Source organism: Sinocyclocheilus rhinocerous, unplaced genomic scaffold (assembly GCF_001515625.1).
Source record: "Sinocyclocheilus rhinocerous isolate Xijiao unplaced genomic scaffold, SAMN03320098_v1.1 scaffold1127, whole genome shotgun sequence".
In the NCBI taxonomy this organism is placed as follows: Eukaryota; Metazoa; Chordata; class Actinopteri; order Cypriniformes; family Cyprinidae; genus Sinocyclocheilus; species Sinocyclocheilus rhinocerous.
Window position 1 is genome coordinate 445,305 of NW_015632463.1, and position 22,987 is coordinate 468,291.

Consider the following 22,987-nt stretch of genomic DNA (forward strand, 5'->3'; position numbering starts at 1 on the left):
GTGCCACTCCCGACCCAGAGTCCAGCCCACCATCTCCCCGATGCGCAGAGCGCACGCCTGAGCTCACCGCGACCGAAGAGCCATCGCTAGAGAGAGCGACAGAGCTGAGGATCGCCGCGGAGCCAGAGGCCGTGACGTCAGTCAAGGTGTGTGAGCCGGCAACAATGCCTGCTACGAGGGAGAAAACCACGGACGGCTGTCCTTGCTCCCCGAGTGAATTGTGACAACATCAAGGATGCTTTTGTTTTTATTATTCTATGGTGTGACGCTAAAGCATTTGGTGTGACATTCAGAATAATTTATAATATGAAATATATTACATATTAATATGTTTTAAAAAATATTTTGGACAAAGTAAACTAAATATGTATGACAAATCTGTTAAGAAGAATTTAGATTTTGAAAGTTTGGTTTGTCAGAAGTTGCAAATGGCAGATTCTGATAAATACTGATAGTGTTGAATTGTAAAAAGAAAAAAATGCATACATATACAAATAAAAACAATTAATGTATACTTCTAGGAGTAGTTCAGAAAGTCTTCAGGAATTATGATGGCCATTTTATATATTTATAGAAGAATAAATTGTCACACCATATGACTGCCCTTACCAAAAAGTAGTATACTTCAAGTTTATTTTAGTAAGTATACTTAAGTAAAGTTCAAGTATATTTTTTTCGTAAGGGTGTGTATGCCTAGAAAAGGTAAAATGCTTAAATCAGTGACAAACTTCTCACTGTTAAAGTCAGCGTAACCTGGAAGTTGAAGTATTTTAGTAACGTTTTTCCAAGTGAAGCCGAATACTAAATGAGAAAAAAGAGGTTTGATTTTAGGGCACCTTTCTCACCATCTCAGATTAATAGTTAAAGTAAATATGATTAGGTTTGATTTCATGCAGACTTTAAAGGTCAGTTGCCCAAGTGTTTATGCATTGATTTTGAAATTGAGTAAGTTTAAAGAGTTAGCAGGGCTAGTTACCCTGTTTATATGGAAGTAAGAGGATATCCCTTTTATTAGCTGTCTGTTTTACTGGCCTTTTGACTCATGGTGTGTTACCAGATTCAATGTTGTCTGTTCTGTTAATGCCAGTTATTAAGAACAAAGCTGGAATGGTAGGTAATTTAGATAATTATAGACCTATAGCTTTAGCTAGCAGTTTTAGAGAATATTAATAAAAACATTTTATTTTTTTTATAAAATGCATTTTTGTTTTGACTGTCAATGACATTGACACTTAAGATATTAATGAAATGAGTGTATGTGCATGTGTGTCTGTAGTTTATTTTTATTTTCCTAATGGAAACTTATAGAAATTATTTACATTTACTTTATTTACATTTTTTGTCTATACATTTATGTTTTTATTTATATATAATAAAATATTTTAGTTTTAATCTCAGATATACTTAATAAAAGTAACTATTTTAGAGAATATTAATAATGCTAATTTGCTTGAAAAAATAAAAATGTAAATATAATTACATTTATTTAATTATATATATATATATTATGTTTATAATATCACATTTCATATTTTTCTCACACATTTTTTTTTCTCACATATTTGGGGGTCCTTGGCATCAAAATGTTTAAAAGTCCTAACTTAGGTTGTCTTCAGGTCAACTCCTGGAGTCAGAGGATAGAGGTCAAGTTCTTAATGTCGTAAGACGGTACCACCACAACCTATAATGTGATGTATGTTGTGTAATAGGTCAAAGGTCAACTTTGGGGTCATATATTGGAAGACTGAACTTGAAAATGTGAGGTAGGAGGTGACAATGTCCTTCACGGTGGCCATGGTAACTCGATTCATGCGATTAGATTGTTATTAGCATTCCATGAGGCTGATCATCTATTGATCTCCTCTGTCTGTGAGATTTTGAGGACATCAAATACGTGAGGCAAAAGCTGCTTAGTTTAATGCATAGGCCAAGAGGAAGGGAGGGTGGGTTGGATAAAATGAGTGAAAGAAAAAGAACGAGAGAGCTGATGAAGACAAATCTAAGAAAAAATCCTGAGCGTTGCATAGACTAAAAGCAGACAGGCAGAAATTTGGTCGTATTTGCTGGTTTTCACTCAAGTCGAGCTGAGCTGCTTATTATCAGACATGAAAAACTCCTGTAACCCTTTCGTCCCCTTCCAGACCTCAGCATCTTCTCCGTTTCTCCTTACCTCACTCGGTCCAAATCTCTCAATCTCCGGTGGCTTGTCAAAAGGCTTCAGTCAGCCGTTTCTGCTTGGCTACCCTCAGTAAATCAATCCTGCTAATTGGGTCTGCTCTCTGACTGGGCAGGGACCCTGACGAAGACTAAGAGAGATGTATACATGTTGCTCCTGGTTACAGTCACCCGGCTACAGTGGCTTGGATTGGTGGGAAGGGCTGTAAGCGAAAGGGAGATGAATGGGAACAGCGAGGTTTGTTCAGAACGGGCTAAATGAAAGTTTTAGGTTGAAAGCGGAATGTGTTTTTCTTCATCTCAGGCCGTGACATTTTGAGCATCTATAGATTTGTGGGTTCTGCTTTCAAGTGTGCACATTTACATTTGCATGCCGGTATGTATATTGAGTGGAGCTCTCAGAGTACCTTTGGGGACAGCGTTAAGTTGATCAGTCATGCAAATGAATGCAGTTTATAAGTAGAATAATCTACCTCCTGCTCTCCAGAGAACATTGCTTTCAAAGAAACACCATGATGGGATTTCTTCTTACTCTCAACAGATGCAGAGCAACCAATCGAAAGTACGACATGATGTTATTTCTGTGCGCAACATGCTAACTTTGTCATCTTTCTTATTCATATACATGTATGCGCATGCATTTCAGATGTCTGTGCATACAAATATTAGCATATTTGTGTTTTTCATTCTTTGGCAGGAGAATTTCAACCCAGAGTGCAAATTCAAAGAGAGCGTGTTTGAGAACTACTACGTGACGTACTCCTCCATGCTGTACCGCCAAAGCCAGTCTGGACGCTCGTGGTACATCGGCATCAACCGGGATGGCAAAGTGATGAAGGGCAACCGTGTGAAGAAGACCAAAGCGGCCGCACACTTTCTACCTAAAGTTATCGAAGGTCAGATTACATTTTAAACTTCAGACATATTCAGATGCAGAATACAGATTAGCAAAGATTCCAAAATTCCCAGATGGAAAATCTAACTTAAAGGGGTAACTGAGTTTTAGTTTCTAGCTGGTTTAAGCTTGTCAATAGCTGGTCCAAGCAGGTGATAAGCTAGCAGACCAGTTTGAACCAGCAACAAACCAGCTAATGTGGTCAGTATGGTTTATAATAATAACCAAACTAATGACCAGCCAATAACCAGCTAGTTTAGACCAAATGATAACCATTTTACACTAGCATAGACCAGCTAGTAACCAGCTTGCAGTATCTTAGACCAGATAATAACCAGCTTCGACCACCTAATAACCATCTTGTGCCAGCTAATGACCATCTTAGATTGGCTAACTCTCTTGCACCAGATTAAACCAACCAATAACCCGTTTATAGCAGTTAATATCCTGCTTGGATAACCAGATAACCAGCTTAGACCACCTAATAACCAGTTTACATCAGCTAATAACCATTTTAGATCAGCTAATAACCAGCTTGCACCTGCTTAAATAACTAGCAAATAACTAGTTTGCTCTAGCATAGATCAGCTAATATCCAGCTTCAACTAACTTAAACCAGATAATAACCAGACCAGCTAATGGCCATTTTGCACCAGCTAATGACCATCTTAGATCAGCTAACAACTAGCTTGCACCAGATTAAACAAGTCAATAACTAGCTTGCACTAGCACAGACCAGCTAATATCCAGCTTCAACTAGCTTAAACCAGATAATAACTACATTGTACCACCTAATGGCCCTTTCCATTAATCAAATTAGTGGTCAACCGACATGGGTCTTCAATGGCAGATTCTTGAAGTTTTACATTGTACTATTTATGAACTGTAATTCTAGTTTCTCTGTTGTTGTTTTAAATAACATCCGTGTGTCTTTGTTCTTCTTGTTCCCTCAGTGGCCATGTACAAGGAACCTTCACTGCATGAGCTTGTAGCGGAGCAGAGCCCTCCACGCAAAACTGTAAAGACTTCAGACTCCCCTTCTCACCAGAATGGCAGTAAAGAAGCCCCTAGAGCTGATGCTTCTTAGCACAGGGGGCACACACGGGGAGGGTGAGGGACTACATTGACACTGAGAACTCCATTTTCCTTCATGCAATGGGGGCAGGAAGAGCTGTGTAAGTGGCTGCCATCTGTGGGTTTTTGAATGGGGCGAGATCAGACAGCAGCCCCTGGCTCTCTGCAATGTGCGGAGAATCCCTGCCGCTCTCCGCTGAACCAGCTCACATATATTTCCACTGACCCGGCATGACACCTGACCCCCCGTATGATTCCATAATCCTCTGCAAAAACATGTTTCTTTGCCCCACATGCCCTACTTGAGTTCTCTCAGAAAGACGAAAAATGCAAACAATATCCATCCGACTTTTCTCTCCCTATGGTTTCTTTTTGTTTGAACAAAGAGTTTTGGTGTGGTAATGAGAGCGAGAGAGAGAGAGGTTATTATCCAATATCATCATAATGATTCCAGCAGATGAGACCCTCGCTGGTTCATTTTATTCCTGTCATCACTTTGCCAATTGCTGCTCTGTGCCATTCAGAACTATTGGAAGGGGTGCAGTAAAATTAGTTTTTTTTTTTACCATTCAAGGAGGATCCAGTTCTATTGGTCAGCAGGTGTAGATTGATTTCTGCTGGGCCGCTGCCAGGGAAGCCAATGGCATTGTGCAGAATTTGTGATTGGGCAGCTTTTTAAATTAAACATAACTCTGTAGTTCCACTTCCTTCCACTGTCTGATATTCTCAGAAACAACCCGATGATGATGATAATGAGTTTAGATTGAATCCACAACCCAAACACATCTGTTTTTGGTTTAATTGTGGATACACCTGCAGGCTGTAAGATCAAAAAAAAAAAAAAAAGAACTAAATTCTCTTGTGACGACTTTATTCATGTTTAATAGCCAGTGGGCTTGAAGCAGCATCCGTATCATTGGAAAACGAGTGGAGATTCGGGGCAATTGTTTGATAGCTCTTTGATGGAATTCTTACAGGGGATTACATGGAGTCCAGCCATGATTGCTTGAATTATTTACTCCATTTCCTGGGAACGTTCGGCTCGTTCAAGCAGCTCAGATGAGAGATTTTAATATGCAAATTTAAATTGTGGCGAGCCGATCAATGACACAGTGTTTGTGTGCATTTAGACGTGAGTATTTGAGTGTGAAAGAGACAGAACGATGTGAAATGAACATCTGCTTCCATTATTTATTTATGTGTGTGTGGCTGTCTGGGCACACATGTGTAAACGCACTGGCTTGCACAACACAGTTGATCATTTTAATGGTTCGGTCAAGTCTAGGCATTTTAATCTGCCTGGAAATGTTGACTGATGACCCACTCCAGGTTTTATAATTGACACATAACCAAGAGGAAGCGCTGTGACATCCAGGATCTCTTTGTAATTCCAAAGTCATCTTATTAGTCTACACACACCACACTCCGTAAGTTGTTTGCAATGTGTGTGTTTGAGTAAAACATTGGTCAACCAGCTTCCAAAAGGTGCCCGTTTGTCCTACAGAAGAGAAGTGATCTCCTCTTTGATTATGACATCATGCATTTGTTGGCCAATAGCAGCTGCTGGGGCTGTAGAAGGCAACGACCTGAGTGGTTGTAGGAGTGATAGGTTCACAACTTTGGTTTTGCTGTTATTCTGTCTGAGAAAGGTCATTTGTTGATTCTTATTTCTGTTCGCATGGACTTAAAGTCCTTGAGCTGTACCCCCAAAAAAATAAAAATAAAATAAATAAATACATACATAAAATTAATCAAACTTTGACTAACAATATTAAATCAAAGGACTTAAAATATTTAGGAAAATGTAACAGGAAGTCAGCAGAATGTATAGTGGATGTTGGTGAAGGTTTGCGCATGTTGCAGAACGTTTTTAGCATGTTGAAGCATGGTACGTGTACGTGTCTCGATGAAAGTTGGTAGCAAGTCGAATATTAAAAGAATATTCCAGGTTCAACTGAATCAACAGCAGATGTGGCATAATGTTGATTACACCAAAAATGCATTTAAACTTGTTCCTCATTTTCTTTAGAAAAAAACTAAAAAAATCTAGGTTACAAAGTGATGCACTTTAAATGAATAAGAATAGGACACATTATTATAACTGTAAAGCTGTTTAAATTACCATTTTCTAATAATTTTTTATGGTTTTAACTGTTTCGTTGTCATGGCAAGTAAAATTGAATACACCTTTACACTAAAAAAAAGTAAGTAAGCATATTTTTTTACACTAAAATCATGTTAACATGCTAATTTTTATATCTTATACCTATTTTATTAAAGCAGTCAGTATTTTAAGGTTTATAGATTTGCCCTCTTCACTTTCATTGTAAGTGACTCACTGTAACCCATGGAAAAAATTGATTTTTTGTGTTAATCAACATAATGCCACAAGTGCTGTCGATTGAGCTTAACTTGTATCGAGCCTGGAACATTCCTTTAAAAGGAATTGTAATGTGTAGCATGAGAAAGTCTAGAGAAAGTTTGGTTATGCAAGACGAGAGTTGGGAAGAAAACGATTCGCTGGCTGCGAGAGTCTGTGAAAATCCTGAGGGCAGCTCTGTGATTGAAGTTGGAGAGGAAGACGGCTTTAGAGGCATTAGATTATGAGGAGCAAAACCAGAAGATCATAAAGTTGGATTCTTGGAGGAGAGCGTGTGCTTTGGCACTAATGATGAGAGCGAGATCCTGTTCTGTGAATTAGACATGAATTCTTGCTGATTGAGTGGAAGACAAGGAACAGGGGCCCTCTGAGGATGGGGGGAGGGGAACGCTTATGTGCGTACATGTGGTGTATCTACCTGGCCCGACGGAGATGTTAAGAACACAAGGACGAACGTGGAGCGCACACACCTCCTCATGTGTGCTCCAAAGTCACACTCCATTTCCTGAGCAATCTCCCCAAACCCTCTCCTGTGTGTCCAGTGGCTATTAACCTTCCCTCCAGCTCTGTGTGTGTATGTGTGTGAGTGAGAGAGAGAGAGAGAGAGAGGAAAAGAGGAAAATTTCTTGTTAAACTTAGCGAGAGAGAGCGAAGTAACGATCGATTGACTCAATAAAAGCCAAACTGGAATGCAATAGCCCAGCGCTGTGAGCAATAACTTCCCTGTGCAACCAAGGAACACAAGGACATTAGCAGACGATGAACTGAGGGGTTTTTTTGGGGGGGGATTGATCCAATCAGCGAGAACGCAGCGGAGGAGGAGATGACATGGAGATAAAGTGACGTTCAGATCGTAAACCCAATTTTGGTATTGTCAAATGGGCCTTGCTCACTCGCTCTCGCTTTTGTCCAGACCTGGTTTTGCTGTGAAGTTGCTAGTATTATGGTATCAAATCTCTCCTGACTCTCGCTCTCTCTTTTAAATCAGGGCAAGTTCTCAAGGACACACTGAGTCCACCCTCTGTTTCATTTGCCCTCAATTCAAGCATGCAAAAAGAGTGAGACGATCAAGGGAACACTTATGAAATTTTCATGCTGTATTTTTGTGACGAAAAATAGATTTCATACTATCTATCTCAGAGGAATAAAACAGAACAAAATGTGTATATAAATCAAAGAATGATTAAAAAGTAATATTAAATGCAATCAAAAAATGATGACGGTACTGTAAATGGGTGCTTTTGGGGAGATGGACTGCCTGGTCTTGCGAAAACTGCTGTGAGCCATAAGGACTGTGGACATGTACAGATTTGAGTTTCTTTTTGTATTTGTTTTTATTCAATTGTAATATTAATTGCAAATGAAGGCCATTTTACCCATACTAAAAATTTCATTTTGAAGAACTGATGGGTACTTCCTTGAAATTTGCTTTTATATTTAGTGGAAAATATGTATGAATCTGAAACCTTGTATTTGTTTGATTGTTTTCTTTTACTGCTATATTTTCCCTTGTGCAAACTTGTTTTTCTATGTTTTTTTTTTCTCTTTTTAAAAGGTTTCTTTCATAAAGCTGTGCCGTTAATGGACTAATTTGACTTTTTGAGACCTCCTCACCCACAATTAAACACATGATTTGAGATTTAAGCAAAAAAGAACACTCAAAAAAAAAAAAAAACACTCAAACTGAAACCTAAAAGCCAACACACCTTTTTTTCTGATCAGGTCTTCCAAACGAAACGAATAAGAAAACAAGCCAGTCCTTTTCTTCCCTGTCTTCTTGTCTTCCAAAAAAGCAAAGTCTTCCACTAGCCAGGGCTTGCCTGAGTGTGGCAGTAACTGCCAAACAGAACATGGCTTCCTGCCTAAGCCCCGCCTCTGATCTTACAGTGAATGCAGGAACAGGCTGATTGGCTGACAGTCACCAGAGGCGGAGCTACACACACCTGTCCTACGAAATAGTATTGAGGCCTGCGTGGAGACCTGATGAAGGCTGACCATAGACTAACAGCCTGGGTCATCTGGCCATCCCCTGCGCCCCTAACCAGCATGGCGGACTTGCTGCTCTGAAATCCAACACACCTGGAGAGTACTGGGAATCTACTGCATGCATCCCACTTCGGAAATACTAGGAAAGGACTCCCTGTTACAGAGCACAGGATCTCCTTAGCACCAACTCCTGGCCTCCAACTTGCCATCCTGTGTACTATTCTAGAGCAATTATACATCTCTGGGTTAGGAGGAGGAAGGGGGTGTGTCTTATTATTACATATTATTGAATAAACAGTTATATTTGTATTATTGTAAGATGTGTGATGGACTATGTTGTGTAACATGTTTTTAGGTGATCGCTGCTCGTGGTTTTAGAAAATTACCATGCATAACATCAGAGACATGTAGGAAACAGATGGCACAGACAGCTGCAGGTACTCACAGGCGAGCAGTCAGGTGACAAGTGACAGACAACCTCTGCTCCTTACACTTAGCATTGGCACACTGCGCACGGACAACACATACATACACATGAAATGCTCGCTGTGCGCAGTACTTATTTAACTTGTTCTTTTATGTCACCAGACCTTGACTAATCCTCTCACTGGCCACCTACAAACATCTGCATTATGTCACTGCATTACAGGAAGTCTCGCTAATCAGATGAGGAACAGAATTAATACCGCAGGGTGGAATATAAACCACAGCCCACTCTCACACTCGCATGCAGGCTCGTTATAAAATCGTAGATCATCTTCCAGACCCTTCAAGCAAGCCGAGATAATTGTCTTGAACGCCTTTACAGACCCAACAAACTCTTAAAACAAGCTTCTTCTATATATTTGAGAATTAGCTGGCAGTTGATGGATTAATATGAGAAAATTACACGCAGAACAGGGTCTGAATTTCAGCGTAGGAGGACAAAACGAAATACAGATCCCTCTGCTGTTTAACTAAAAATAATCCTAGAAACTAATTCTAGATCAGGACACCTGCTGCTAGAATATTCTGAAATATTTCGAAGCCAGATTGCTTATAGGAGATAATGACAGCATGTGGGTTAAACAAGGAAAGAGCGAAGACATCAAAAATAAATCAAAAAAGATGGTTGTGCTGTGATCATTTCTCTGCAGGATGAAGGGAGAGTCTAAAATACTGTTGTAAGTTTTAGAAAACACTTTAGACGTTTTTACTGTCTTGTTTTCTCGTGGTCACAGGGTTGTCACAATCTCAACATAAAAGTTGTTTTTGTCATGATGTCAGCTTTTGCAAACTATTTAACTGGCCTCTTTTAAACATCATTATACAATCATTCATCAGTAAGTTGAAACATTTTTAACATTTACGATAAAATTTAAAACCAACTGAAACCACATGTACAGGTGCATCTCAATAAATTAGAATGTCGTGGAAAAGTTCATTTATTTCAGTAATTCAACTCAAAAATATCACAGGTGTCAAGCCACTTGTTAAGATAATAATAATAATAATAATAGCCTAATAATAAATAAATAAACAAACACATTATTAGATAAGGAGTAACTAATTGATTCTCTTAATGAATAACAATAAAAATGACGTGACAAAACGATGTAGGCCAGGCTAATACAAAACCGGTTTTGAGAATGATTCTGCGCATGCTCTTACGTGAGAGTGCGCGCACGAAAGAGAGCGTGAGCGAGCTGGAGAGACAGGTGAGGTAGTACAGGAAGCCCTTATATGGGCATGGATGGTTTGGGCGCGTATTATGCATATGATATGACTATCTACGAGCATGCGCTCCCTTAATTAATATGATCTCAATTCAACAATACTACAAGAACGAGGGTAAGAACTACTTGCGTACGCACGTGTTGTGAATCCTCCGGAAATTCTGTGTGTTTTTTGAGCTCATAAATACACAAATTGTTCAAAAAATATTTAGCGAATGACCCTCACTGACTTGGAAGTCAGTCTACCACTGACATACATAGAGCTATTACAGTTGGAATGAGTCCCTGAACGACGAAAAACGAACTATTTCGCTCATTCATAATGCAGCTGTAGCCTATAATGTACTTAGAAATGGCGTTTGCTACCTCAAAGCCAAAATAAAAGAGCAAGAGAATTTTGTGCTACCTTTTTGACAAGAAAATTACGTCATAATCAAAAGAAGCAAAAGAAGACCGAATCAAAATAATTATTCATAGCCTATTTTGGGCTTCCGTAAGATACTGGCAGCAGTACAAATACCCTATTACATCACAAATACCTTTGATTTGACTGCATTTTACACACCCACTAACAAAAGCGCACCAGAACTTGGTTTTGAGTCCCCCAGGCTGAATTTGAAAGCATCAGAGAAGCTATGAATCATGCTTGTATCAGACCCTCACCTGCAGGCAAGCCTCTGCAACTCTCGATAACGGTAAACCACAACAGTAATGCACAAATCTGTCAAGGGTGATAAATGCTCAGTAGAATTTTTTTTTCCATGGTTAAATTCTAATGGTAAGTCTTCCAAGTGACCACATAAAAGTAGATTGCTGGGCACCCTGCTGCAATCTCGCCTGTGTTCATGGTGCTCTGGAGGAAATACAGCAAAATGGTAGAAGTAATAATTGATCCATTATTCATGGACGTGTCCCTGGGGAGGAAGGGAAGAGGAAGGCGAGGGTGGCAGGGTCAGAAAACGCACCTCTGCATGCTGCTCCTCAGTACATTTGCCATCTGGGCTCAACGTTTAGACTGGGGCTTCCCTTCCTGATCTCACCCCACACACACACACAAGCTGCAAGTATAATGCATACAGAAACAAGTCTCTACATGCACACATACACACTGGCAAGCAAATATACGCTCATAGACACAACTGTGTTCCTTTCAAGCCTCTATGATCTCTCCGATGATGATTTTGATCCAACATGGCATCTTAAAGCTTCTCGTTCTGTATGCTGTGTGCATTCAAACCTGACATCGTACACACTATTTAAACTCTTCCCTGAGGCCTTTAGCTCTGACCCGAGGCCTCCTGAACACATCTCCAGACTCTCCCCAGATTGCACCACTTAAACTGATCGTCAAGGTCTTTGGCGTATGAGATTGCAACAATTCAAGACCTGTTTTATACTGCTCTCCAGTGGATGTAAGAGACACTGCATCCATAATGCAAATGAAACCTGAGTCAGCAGCCTTTGTTATGATACTGTGTGCACTGATTACCTAAAATACCTGCACAAATAAAGGTTCTTTATTGGCATTGATGGTTTCATAAAGAACCTGTAACATCCATGGAACTTTTCCATAATTGCACAAACAGTTCTTTAGAGTGGAAAACTATAAAGGGGGAAAATATACAAAGAGCAAGAAATAATATGCAAAAAAAATTATTGCAAAAAAATTATTTGTATAATTGCGGATGAACCACTGATGTCACATGGATTATTTTACAGATCTCCTTGCTACGTTTCTGGACTTGGGAACATTTCAGTTGCGTTGCTGTCTATGCAGAGGAGAGGAGAGGAGAGGAGAGGAGAGGAGAAGATTGGTGTAGTGGAAAGAGCAAGACGAGAAATTGTAAGAAGACAGACAGAGAAGAAGTGGACAGCAGGGTGGAAGGAGAGGTAGAAGGTACAGACAATATATTATTCCATAGGCGTAATGGTTTTTATACTGTACGTACAAACTGTATTTTCCATCCCCTTACCCTAACCCTACACTTAAACCTACTCCTTATAGAAAACTTTCTGCTATTTTAGATTTTCAAAACACTTAATTCTGTATGATTTATAAGCTGTTTTCCTCATGGGGACCAAAAATTGCCCACAAGGTCAAAATGTACTGGTATTGCTATTGTTACAACCCTATAGTTTTGTTCTGCTGGTTTGTGTGTGTCTGCCCAGGTTGCTGCTGATTGGTTCCTGCAGACTCATTGATGTCGTCCTCTGATTGGTCTTCTCCCCCTTAAAAGAGATGACAGCATTTCCTTCAAGGGGGGGGTGTGGTGGCGGCGGCGGCGGCCATTTTGTGAACCATGCTGTTTGTTTGTTGGTGCAGTGCTTGTGCTGTTTTAGTCTAATCAACTGTATGTAGCCTCAGCTGTATGTAAACACACACACACTCAGTATTTATCCTAATGTCCTCCATTGTCCTTCCATGTGAGGCCCTGGTAACATCACTTTTGTCTTATTCCCACACACTCTCTCCTGTTCTTTATTCTCTCATTCTTTCTGTCTCATTGTGCACCTTGTTCTCATTAGGATGTAAATGGACATTATTGTTATCAGATCCCAAGAAGGAAGAACAAAGAGAAAAGCAGAGAGAGTCTGCTGAGACATTTTGGTGATGTTCAGCATCCATTACGCCGATAAAGGAAGGAACAAAACAAATGTCAGAGCTCTTAGACCCTGGACTGTGCGCTACAGTAAAAGGCCATGTCTCCCCCTAGTGGCTGAATTGAACACTAGCGGGATTTTTCCAATAGAGGGCGGTAATAAGTAGAAACTGCTTTTATGACCAGACGGAGAGCGAGAGTGAGTTTCCATGAAACTCATCTCAATAGGAACTGTGGTTAAGATCAAAGTGATAATAGTGCTACATACTACAAGATATATATGTATGCAAACACCCCAGAGCTAATTAAACTATATATAGCAATACATGATAATATTACCATGGAAACAAAACAGTAGTTGTTAGAATTACGAGCTTCTCAATTGATACTCGTCCCATTTCCTCCTAGCTATGAGTCACTATCAGTTGACAGTTTGAATTACTTGACTTGGAACTCTAAACAATTATATGGGTGGGTCTAATAAGACCTCCCCCCTTAACCCTCTCCCCCACCACCGAAACATAGAGGTGACATTCAAATCTCTGCTCAGGAAAAAGCACAACGAGAAACAAGATGATTCTTGTACTGCCATGATGAAGATATTTATAGAAGGTTTGCATTCACACACAACGTCAGAAATAAACTTACGATTTTCTCATGCTCTCTGAGACAGTGACGGGTGGAGTGTGTGAAATGTCTCACTGGAGCATAAGATAGTAAAGAGATGCAATACATGGATGTGTATATTTGATTGTGTGTGTGGAGGGAAATATGAAACAGAGATCTTGTATTTTGTAAGAATGAATGTGTTTGGATTAGATTCCAGGAAATGCTCAGGGTTGGTGTTTTGTGGTTTATAGTAGAACCTGTCTAACCACCGGTGCTTTGCAACCCTACCCCCTGTGAGAGCGGAGGCAAATGTTTTAGTGAACAGTTTCATATACACTCAGACTAGGAAGTGTAGATCCATTTGTACACACTTGTACATGCTTATTTGTGTATGAATCATATCAGGAATTTTTTTTTGACAAACCTGTGACATCATAATTTGTACGATCCCTAAAGACGCTCCCTTTTCTATTTTTCTGTATGTTTGGGATAATGAGGTTAGACAAACAGCAATGAAAAAGTGCAATCATTTCCCTGGAAACTACATTGAAGTAGAGAATGGAACTACAGAGCAGTTACTAAGAAAACACTTTGTAATTAGTATTTACTAACAGTTTCTAAAACAGTGAAGACATGTCAGAACAACACAGAAGAACTTTGAATATGAAAAGGGTTTAAAAACTTGAAAAAATGTGTTGGGGTGGCTGCAGGGTTTTAAACTGGTATACAGGAGCCCTCAGGGTGCGGGGCAAAAAAATCACGCAAAAAAAAGAGCATATTTTACAACCAAACGAACTGCTCCCAAACAATATTGTGCCTTTTTGAATCATATGCTCATTTATACTAACACACCATGAACCTGAGGTGCATTTCCTGTAAAAGGTCTCACATGTGGCCTTTGAGTGTACTGTCTTACTTCCTGTGGCTAATAGTCATCAGCTGCTCATCTCAACTGAAGTCTAAAAATAATTCCTCAATCTAATAGGTGGCGTAAGATTGTCATGACTTTCTTACTGTGTCTGGCACTTCTCTTAAGATGGGGGTTCAGAAGTATGACTCAGTAGCTTTTGTTACTCAATACCATAACCATTTGCTCAAACACTGAAACCCAAATACAAAAATATGTCAACACAGTGTTTTTGTTTTTTTCTTGTGAAATGTGTATAGATTTATCTGTGCAATTTCATTACATTTTTATACATTACTGATACTATATGTACATCTCAGGGCATATAATTCACCATGTTAGTTTATTTGAGAAAGACTGCCAATGGTATTATTAGTTGTGTCAACACTTATAACATTTCTTAAACACAATTCAACACTATTAACTATTAATAGCTTTGGTTACATGTGGGCTGTATAAATGACGAGACATCCCATTTTGGTGTCCGCATCAAATTAAATGTATAAATTAAAAAAAAAATTATATATATATATAATTATTATTATTATTAATGACCCCACACCCCCACATATGGGTCAAAAATAAATAAATAGAGTTGGTTATGTATAAAATACCACTACTAACACATAGTAACAGTGCTGTCAGTTTTTCATCAAGTCATTATTTACACGTTCATGAGGAATACAAAAGGCACGCTTTTCATGATATGGCCCACATATGACTGCATAATGTAACCTATATATTATTTGTAGAAGAGTTTAGGCAGAATCGCATTAATTTCTAAAAAACGAGACACCTTGACATTCAGTTCAGAGACATGAAAGATGCGATACAGATTGTACTAGCCTACATGAAAGAATGAAGACCAATCTGTGATTTGTGATAACCAGTGACGTTACTCATACTACGATAAGGTGTCGTCACGAAACCCCCAGACCTCTACACAACAAACGGAGCTGAACCGAAGACGAAACTCAGGAAGTCTCCGCCCATAAAGAGGACGACACTCTAAAAGCTTAAATCAGCAGCTCATTTCATATTCAAGGTGCGGCTTCATTCAACAGGTGTCGGAGTCCGGGCATCTTTAACGTCTCTTAACGGATTTTTTACCTAACATTCTTTTTAAATACATATATTTAAACTTCTCTAACACATTTAACGTCGGAGGATTAGGAAAACCGAGCTCATTTGGAGAAGAATTATAGCTCTTTGCTGAACTGCTGCTTTCAGGTATTGTTTTTTAAGTTAATTGTGAGAAGATGGCGAATAAAGGACTTCAGCTCCTGGGATTTACCCTATCGCTACTGGGTTTGATTGGGCTCATTTTTGGCACAGTCTTACCCCAGTGGAAGATGTCTGCCTACGTCGGAGATAATATAATCACAGCGATAGCGATGTATCAAGGCCTTTGGATGTCGTGCGCTTTCCAGAGCACCGGACAAATGCAGTGCAAGGTGTACGACTCCATCCTACAACTCGATGGTAAGTACAAACCGCCTGTTATTGACAACACTGCTGGCTGTACTTAAAAAGTACTTTAATTTTACAGTTGACTATTTGTTTACATTAGCTTTGGGTTTAAACTGCCGAAAGCTGTTGCTTAGTGAACGCTACACCTGTGAACGCGCATGCGCGCACAATTGAGCGAACTGGCATATGATCACTTCTTCACACTGTGATGAAAATTATACAAGCATTTTGGCTTCGAATGGTGCCAAGCTACTCATCTGATTTATTTGTGTAGTGTCATATAGCTATATTAGCAGAGCAAATTATTAAACTAAAACTTTGAAACTATTTGTTAACACACAACATTTTTTAATTTTAACTATTAAAACAATTCATTTCTTTTAATTATTACTTGTAAAATATAAGGTGCAAAAAATTATACAAGCATTTTGGCTTCGAATGGTGCCAAGCTACTCATCTAATTTATTTGTGTAGTGTCATATAGCTATATTAGCAGAGCAAATTATTAAACTAAAACTTTGAAACTATTTGTTAACACACAACATTTTTTAATTTTAACTATTAAAACAATTCATTTCTTTTAATTATTACTTGTAAAATATAAGGTGCAAATCATATTTCAAACTGTTGTGATGTTTGTCTTATACGTAGCCTACATGAAAGCTAGGACAATTTGTTTTTTTGTTACCACGCCCTACAGCCATTGCGCGGCAATCCTCTGGTGTTACAATAATAAGGACACGCACCTGTTGTTCCACGAGTTCCCATTGTTTCGGTGTAATAAAGTACAAATAAAATACATAATAAATAAATAAATGCACCCTAACTCATTTTGGCTGTGGCTTGATGACAAAATTTGTGTGATTTAGTATTTCTAACATTCTTGCAGAGTTCGGTGTTAGATAATGATTTTTCTTTTGACTTTAGTTTTGTTACATAAGGATTTTTGTTGTGTATATTTTCATTTGTTTTGGGTCAAATGAAGCTCAAAGTTGGTAAAAAGGGCAGCCGTCCCTCAGGAATGTGTATTCGGTGAAGGTTTTCAAGCCAGAGTTGCCAAAATAGGAGATTATTCATGATAATAAGCACAAAACGTAAACCGTTTTAACATTAGGGTGAACCTTCTGACTGGTACAATGATAGCTTATTGTTGGGTGATACAGTCGGGTTACGCTTTTACTCAAAGTAATGATTATACGGGCGTGACTCCCACCCTTCCTCCACTCGCGGAAACTCGGTGCTCCTGTATCGGGTGGGGGAGTCAGGCATTGTCTTTGAATGACTTGTGTATTTAGCCAACAGCTTATTAAAACACAACCAGGAGAGGACTCCTTTGTGAAAGCACCTAAACACGGACAATGGAGCTTTTTAAACTCAAATAGTGCATTGTTGCTCCTTATGTGATGTTTACCTTATTGCATCCCCTCTTCACTCTCAACACCTGAGATTGATGGAAAGCAGTCGTTTGGCTCACTTCGGTGTTTATGGCTGTGTGTCTACACACACTAATGCCATTTAACCAATTACCATATCAGTCATTTGATTTAGCTTGTGTAAAACAGACTCTTATCAGTGAGCTTTTATGTTATGCACACAAAAGTTTGATATAGCCTATTTAATATCTTGCTGTAGTATTGCTGTTAGTGATAAACCATGAGTTTTAACAGGGAGCAAGCAAAGTGAAAGAAAAAAAAACGGTGAGGTAACAGCACCAGGAAGCCATTTTGTATAGGCTATCCTTATCAGTGAGTTTTTATGTTATGCACACAAAAGTTTGATATAGCCTATTTAATATCTTGCTGTAGTATTGCTGTTAGTGATAAACCATGAGTTTTAACAGGGAGCAAGCAAAGTGAAAGAAAAAAAAACGGTGAGGTAACAGCACCAGGAAGCCATTTTGTATAGGCTATCCTGTAAGATTTTAATATTATTTTTTTCAGGTGATGCGTTCCTAATAAAGTGATTTCTTAAAGAGAATTTCTTAATTCATCTTGATACTAAAAGTGAAGTGGTGTTGTACTTTTGAAAGCCAAGCCATACCCACAAAGAAAAAAGAAAGTAGATAGATTGTTGCGGGAATACCCACGTTCCCATGACTGGTTAAACCTGTTCCTTCTCCAAAGGAAGGGGCAAATCGCTGCCCACATATGTGTACAATCTCACTGCGCTCTCAAAGGAGGCTTCCGGTTGGAACCGGTCTCCGCTGCACCTCACTGCAGGTGTAACAGGGGGAAGGGCTTTTTTTTTGTGAGTCAGAGGAAAAAAAACAAAGCCTGTTGAGAATTAGGTCATTTCAAAACGCTTTAGTCTGTCTATGATCTTTCTGATTCACTATTAAAGCACTTGCCTGTTTTGTGTGCTGAACTGAGTTTAACCATGATAAACAATAAAGGGAATAAGCTTCCCTGTAGCCTAGTAAAAAAAACTTATTATATAATAATATTTTATTATTATTATTTTTATTATTATTTATGTGGGCAGTCTGGAATTCCCTGTCACAAATGTACTCCACTAAGACAGAATTATTTACCTTTTCTCTTTGTATCTCACTCATTCTCTACCCTCCCCCTCTTTCAGGTTCTCTCCAGGCAACTCGTGCCCTGATGATTGTCGCAATCCTTCTCACAGTAGCAGGACTGGGTGTGGCCAGCATGGGCATGAAGTGCACTAACTGTGGTGGTGATGACAAGGTCAAAAAGTCACGCATTGCCATGACAGGCGGTATAATCCTCATTGTTGGAGGTACGTTCACTTTAATATCATAAGATGAATGCTGATTTTGTAATGCAGTACTTTTTTAGCACACAAAAAAGTGTGCATGTAGCCCAAAAATGGTCCCCAAAATATGCAATAATATCTAGTATGTGTGTGAGTAATACAAATGTAAAAGAAGTATCATAATTAATAATAAAATACTTTAAAATATACATTAAAAAAAATCTAGATAAGGATTTTAAATGCCAAGGTTAAAAGAAATCATGCCAGGTTAGGAATCCATGCTTTATTGCTCCAGAATCTAACATTGTCAGATGATTAAAATGTTCACTCCCACTTTGTGGACCGAAACGGTCAAAAACATGTTTGGAATTTTTATTTATTTATTTTTTTTCATAAGTAACTCATTTATCCCTTCTTTTCCATTCCTCAGCCCTCTGTAGCATTGTTGCCTGTGGCTGGTTTACAAATCAAATCGTCAAGGACTTCTACAACCCCTTCACACCTGTCAATACGAAGTAAGTTCAAATGTGGTTGAAGACCGCAAGCAAATTGTTTAGGCATTTATCCATGTGCTTCACTATTTTATAGGTTATCTTCCTCTTGTTACCAAGAAGGGAAGTCAAAGCTCATATTATAATATTCTATTTCTATAGGTATGAGTTCGGTGCGGCTATTTTCATCGCCTGGGCAGGTGCATTCCTGGACATAATGGGTGGAGGCATGTTGGCTGCCTCCTGCCCAAAGGGTAAATCATCTCCCAGGTACCCCAAGTCCTCCAGACCTCCCAGCAGCAGCAAGGAGTACGTTTGAACCACGCCAGTTGTTCACAAGCTGGAGAAGATCATAATGAATCGCAGAGCATCTGTAGAAGTTTCCCTAGTCAGCTGATCTTAGATCTGTTTAGATTTTAATCTCTTCTATTGTGTTTGACTTAGAATAGAACAAACAGCTAAGATCAGTGTCCTTGGGAACATTTTACTTGTGCTCCGATATAGCAGCCCACCTCAGAAAAAGAGGTCACTTCTGTTTCTTTCTTTTGATAAACACCAAGTCTGTTTTTTCCTATTATAAATCCTGTTACTGGTGGGAGATTGGGAAGAGGGGCGTTCTTCCCCAGTGTGTTCCTCATTTCATAAGACTGCCATGTTTAGTGAACATGAAAGAGAGAGGCATGCTCAGGGAAAAATCGTCACTCATACCGGCATCTCTACTGTAAAGCCATTTCCTGACCTCATCTGCCTTGCTTTCTTTGTGCATCACTGTGTGAATTGTGCTATACACTGAGGTGCATGTGAAGAACAACTTAAAATGTATCTTTTTTTTTTTTTTTAAAGCTAAGGCCAACATGCTAATTTCTGGTTCACTTTGCTGCATAATTTCCGTCTGGTGACTGTGACATACCAGACCTTCTCTTTTCAAACAGTACTTCAGTTTATACAAATCATCTGAGGGACATTTTGTTCATTGCTATTGAAAGATGATTTTTGAAAAGAAGTTGTAAATTACTGAACTACTCTGAGGACTCATTTTTGGAAAGGAATGGTATGTTGATGGAACTAGACTGAAATTGTTGGTATGTTAATAGAGCTAGGCTGAAAACTGTAGGTGGAAAAACAAAAGCTTGACTTGGTTTGAGTGAGGCTAAAGATAAAGAAGGCACTAAATGTCTCAGTTTGGTCAGTTTGTTTTTCTGAGCAACATTATTATTTGTTTAATCAAAGGAACGACTCTTACTTACGCTAAGTGAAACTTTTCAGTTGCTTTTGTGCTCAAGCTCCTCAGTGTCCTCCTTGTTATGAAGCCAATGTTACAAAATCTTTTGACAATCCTTTCTTGTTTTATACACCCCATTTATTTGTCAAGAGAAAAGGCTGTAGATATTTGTTCACTTTTATAACAGCTGGTTACAATCCAAGGGTCATGTGAATTATGTGTCTTTTTCTGCCTGTCTACAACAACATGTATATGAGCATGTGCCATGCAAAAACTGGTCCTCCATGACTGGTCTTTTTTTTTTTTTTTTTTTTGGTTTTTTTTCTTGGGACCTTGAGGTGGGTTGCCCTCAAGTCTATTTAGGATAGTTGTATTCTATTTGTAACCAGCTTATGCAAATATTTAACTTTTTGAAACGTTTTTGACTCTTCAGTTTGCAATATAAGAAATTTTATGTAAATAAATTTTTTAAAACAAGACCTGGCCATTTTCACGCTCTTTCTATGTGCCTAATGAAATCTGTGGCAGTTTACCCATATTAGTGATTTGCAAATACCTTGGCCTTGGTGAGTCGCATGGTCCTCTGACTTCTGTTTCAGCATAATTTGAGTATTCTGGCTAACGCTGCGAACGTGTCTTAATGTAAATAATCCTGCAATGGGAGAATATGAGTGAAAGGAAAATAGGTCACCAAGTAGAATCAGTGAATTGGATCAGCAGCATATGCATGGGTAATAATTACTAGGAACAGCCATTTTCACAAATATGTTCTCATTGGTTAATAAACATGATAAAACGATTGTTTACAAAAGGGGATTTATATTTCACCTGAATATTTGAGACAAAATGCAAGGTACTTTTGCACAATGTTTAACCTGTGGTAGTCTCTCTACAGCCACTCAGAGATCATTTCCTGCTAATTATATATCTCATCGGTCAAACGTGGTGGTTAAACATGGTGGGTGGGTCCTGTTAAATCCGACTAAGCCTGCATGAAGAAAGTAGATATAAAAGGCTGGTAGTTGTATCCTTTTATACAGGTAAATAGGCATATTCTGTATACACCCCACAATTGTTTCAGTTACAACAAAAGTTAGATTCTAGTTATAGACACCTGGCTATTACCACTTGCCAACAAAAAGTGCGTTCAGCTGAGAAAATTACCACAGTAACAATACTGAGCATTTAATTAAAATCATTATATATCATTATAAATGTTTTCAAGATCTAGCTATATAATGGCGCAGTTTGCAAGTACGTAGACTCATACCAATAAATGGTTTCAAATGCAATAAAATTAACAATTACCATAGCCAAAAAGCTTAAAAGCGGAAATATTAATTTCTTAGGTTTTGTAGCCATCTAGTGGACAAAGATGTAACCGTTTGACACTTTGACCCACAACAGCGCAAATACAATGGAGCTACTAAGCTTTACATTTGTCGTTTATGTCAAACTTTTCACACTTATTTTTTTTTTTGCAGGTCTCTTTTTCAAGTGCTAAAATACAAAATGCAAGCAACACATAAAATAATATAAATTCTTAATACGTGCCACAGAATCATTCAGCCAACTAATCATATAAGCTTGTTACATACTTCATCAAAAATAACTTATCATGGCAATAATCAAGCAAGTGCATAGCTTTTCACATTTATAACTAATGCAATGTTCATTGTTTCATAAGGCATAAAAGCATGTTAACCAACAAGAGATTTTTAGGAAAGTAATTCTCAGCCACGGGGGAGCAAGATGATTTAAGATTATATACAAAAAAAAAAAGTAATCAAAGAAGTTTAGTTCTGAACCCACAGCAATCATGAAATTAATAATCGTTTTAACCTATATATACTTCTAGTTTCTGTCAATAAAAAAGTCAGAAATACCAGTGGAAATATCTTTTTAGTTGACATTTGAATATTGAATATTGTCATGGACAATAGGTTACAATCATGGCTTTAGGAAGCAGCAAACATTTCCAGAGTTCGAGAGACAAAGTAAAACACAAAAGCATTGTGCTGTTCTTCTTGCCAAATGTTTAAATAAATATATTGAAAGACAACATCTTTAGAACAGCACAAGCCTGGAAAGAGTGATCTACAGTGGCTGGTCTTTGCCTTTGGTCAGAAATATGTTAATCAGCCTACATATGCACATTTCTCCCTCACACACAGCTCTGGTCTAAAGCTACTACACAACAAATCACCTGTGTGGCCTGTTGTAGGCTGACAGCTGCTGCCATGCGACTAGTAAACTACAGCTGAAACGCATGCAGATCTTGTGTGAATCTGATACTGGGAGAGGGGTTTGACTTTTCTCCTGCTGAAAGTATCCCGACTGTCCCGTGGCAGAAGGGCACATTTCATGAATAGCTGGTCCAGAATATTACGAATCTAGAGAGCCTCAGGATGGCTCATTACTGAGAGGGAAAGGTAGTGGTCTGTTGTTGTTGTTGTTCATGATGTCGTCAAGATCTTCATCCTCTATGACCACTATAAAATAAAATCCACATCTTACTTTTAACAGAGATGAAAATTCGGTTCATGCTTTAGTGTTCAGATACACTGTGCACAGTGTAAGTAAAGCACTATAGAATTACATTAATGAACAAGATGTAATCTTAATCTTAATATGTAAATATTCTATTAAATATGTAATTCCATAAGTTATTATAACAATTATTACAAACTGTCTCCTTTTTATCTTATCTTTTGAAGTTTGTTAGTAGGGGATATTCTTGAATCT

At 38.5% G+C, this 22,987-nt stretch overlaps 1 protein-coding gene and 1 pseudogene across 2 annotated transcripts; both read left to right on the forward strand.

Annotated features, from left to right (window-relative positions):
* The window catches only part of LOC107742359 (fibroblast growth factor 13-like), a 43,606-nt pseudogene extending 39,126 nt beyond the window's left edge, over window positions 1-4,480 (forward strand).
* A 10,913-nt stretch (window positions 4,481-15,393) lies between these two features.
* LOC107742360 (claudin-7-B-like) lies at window positions 15,394-20,719 on the forward strand. Of its 2 annotated transcripts, XM_016555300.1 has the most exons (5): window positions 15,394-15,571; window positions 15,677-15,823; window positions 18,389-18,553; window positions 18,960-19,044; window positions 19,183-20,719. In XM_016555300.1, exons 2-5 carry the CDS (start codon window positions 15,694-15,696, stop codon window positions 19,337-19,339), a joined length of 537 nt encoding a protein of 178 aa, XP_016410786.1. In that variant the 5' UTR covers window positions 15,394-15,571; window positions 15,677-15,693; the 3' UTR covers window positions 19,340-20,719. The 2 variants fall into 2 exon arrangements, with proteins under 2 accessions (XP_016410786.1, XP_016410785.1); XM_016555299.1 differs by having other exon boundaries at window positions 15,394-15,823.
* Window positions 20,720-22,987: the final 2,268 nt, after the last annotated feature.

Coding starts and splice junctions, on each gene's coding strand:
- LOC107742360 (XM_016555299.1), top strand. CDS start 15,601: ATGGCGAATAAAGGACTTCAGCTCCTGGGATTTACCCTATCGCTACTG. Junction 18,554..18,959: donor TATAATCCTCATTGTTGGAG/GTACGTTCACTT, acceptor TCCATTCCTCAG/CCCTCTGTAGCATTGTTGCC. Junction 19,045..19,182: donor TTCACACCTGTCAATACGAA/GTAAGTTCAAAT, acceptor CTATTTCTATAG/GTATGAGTTCGGTGCGGCTA.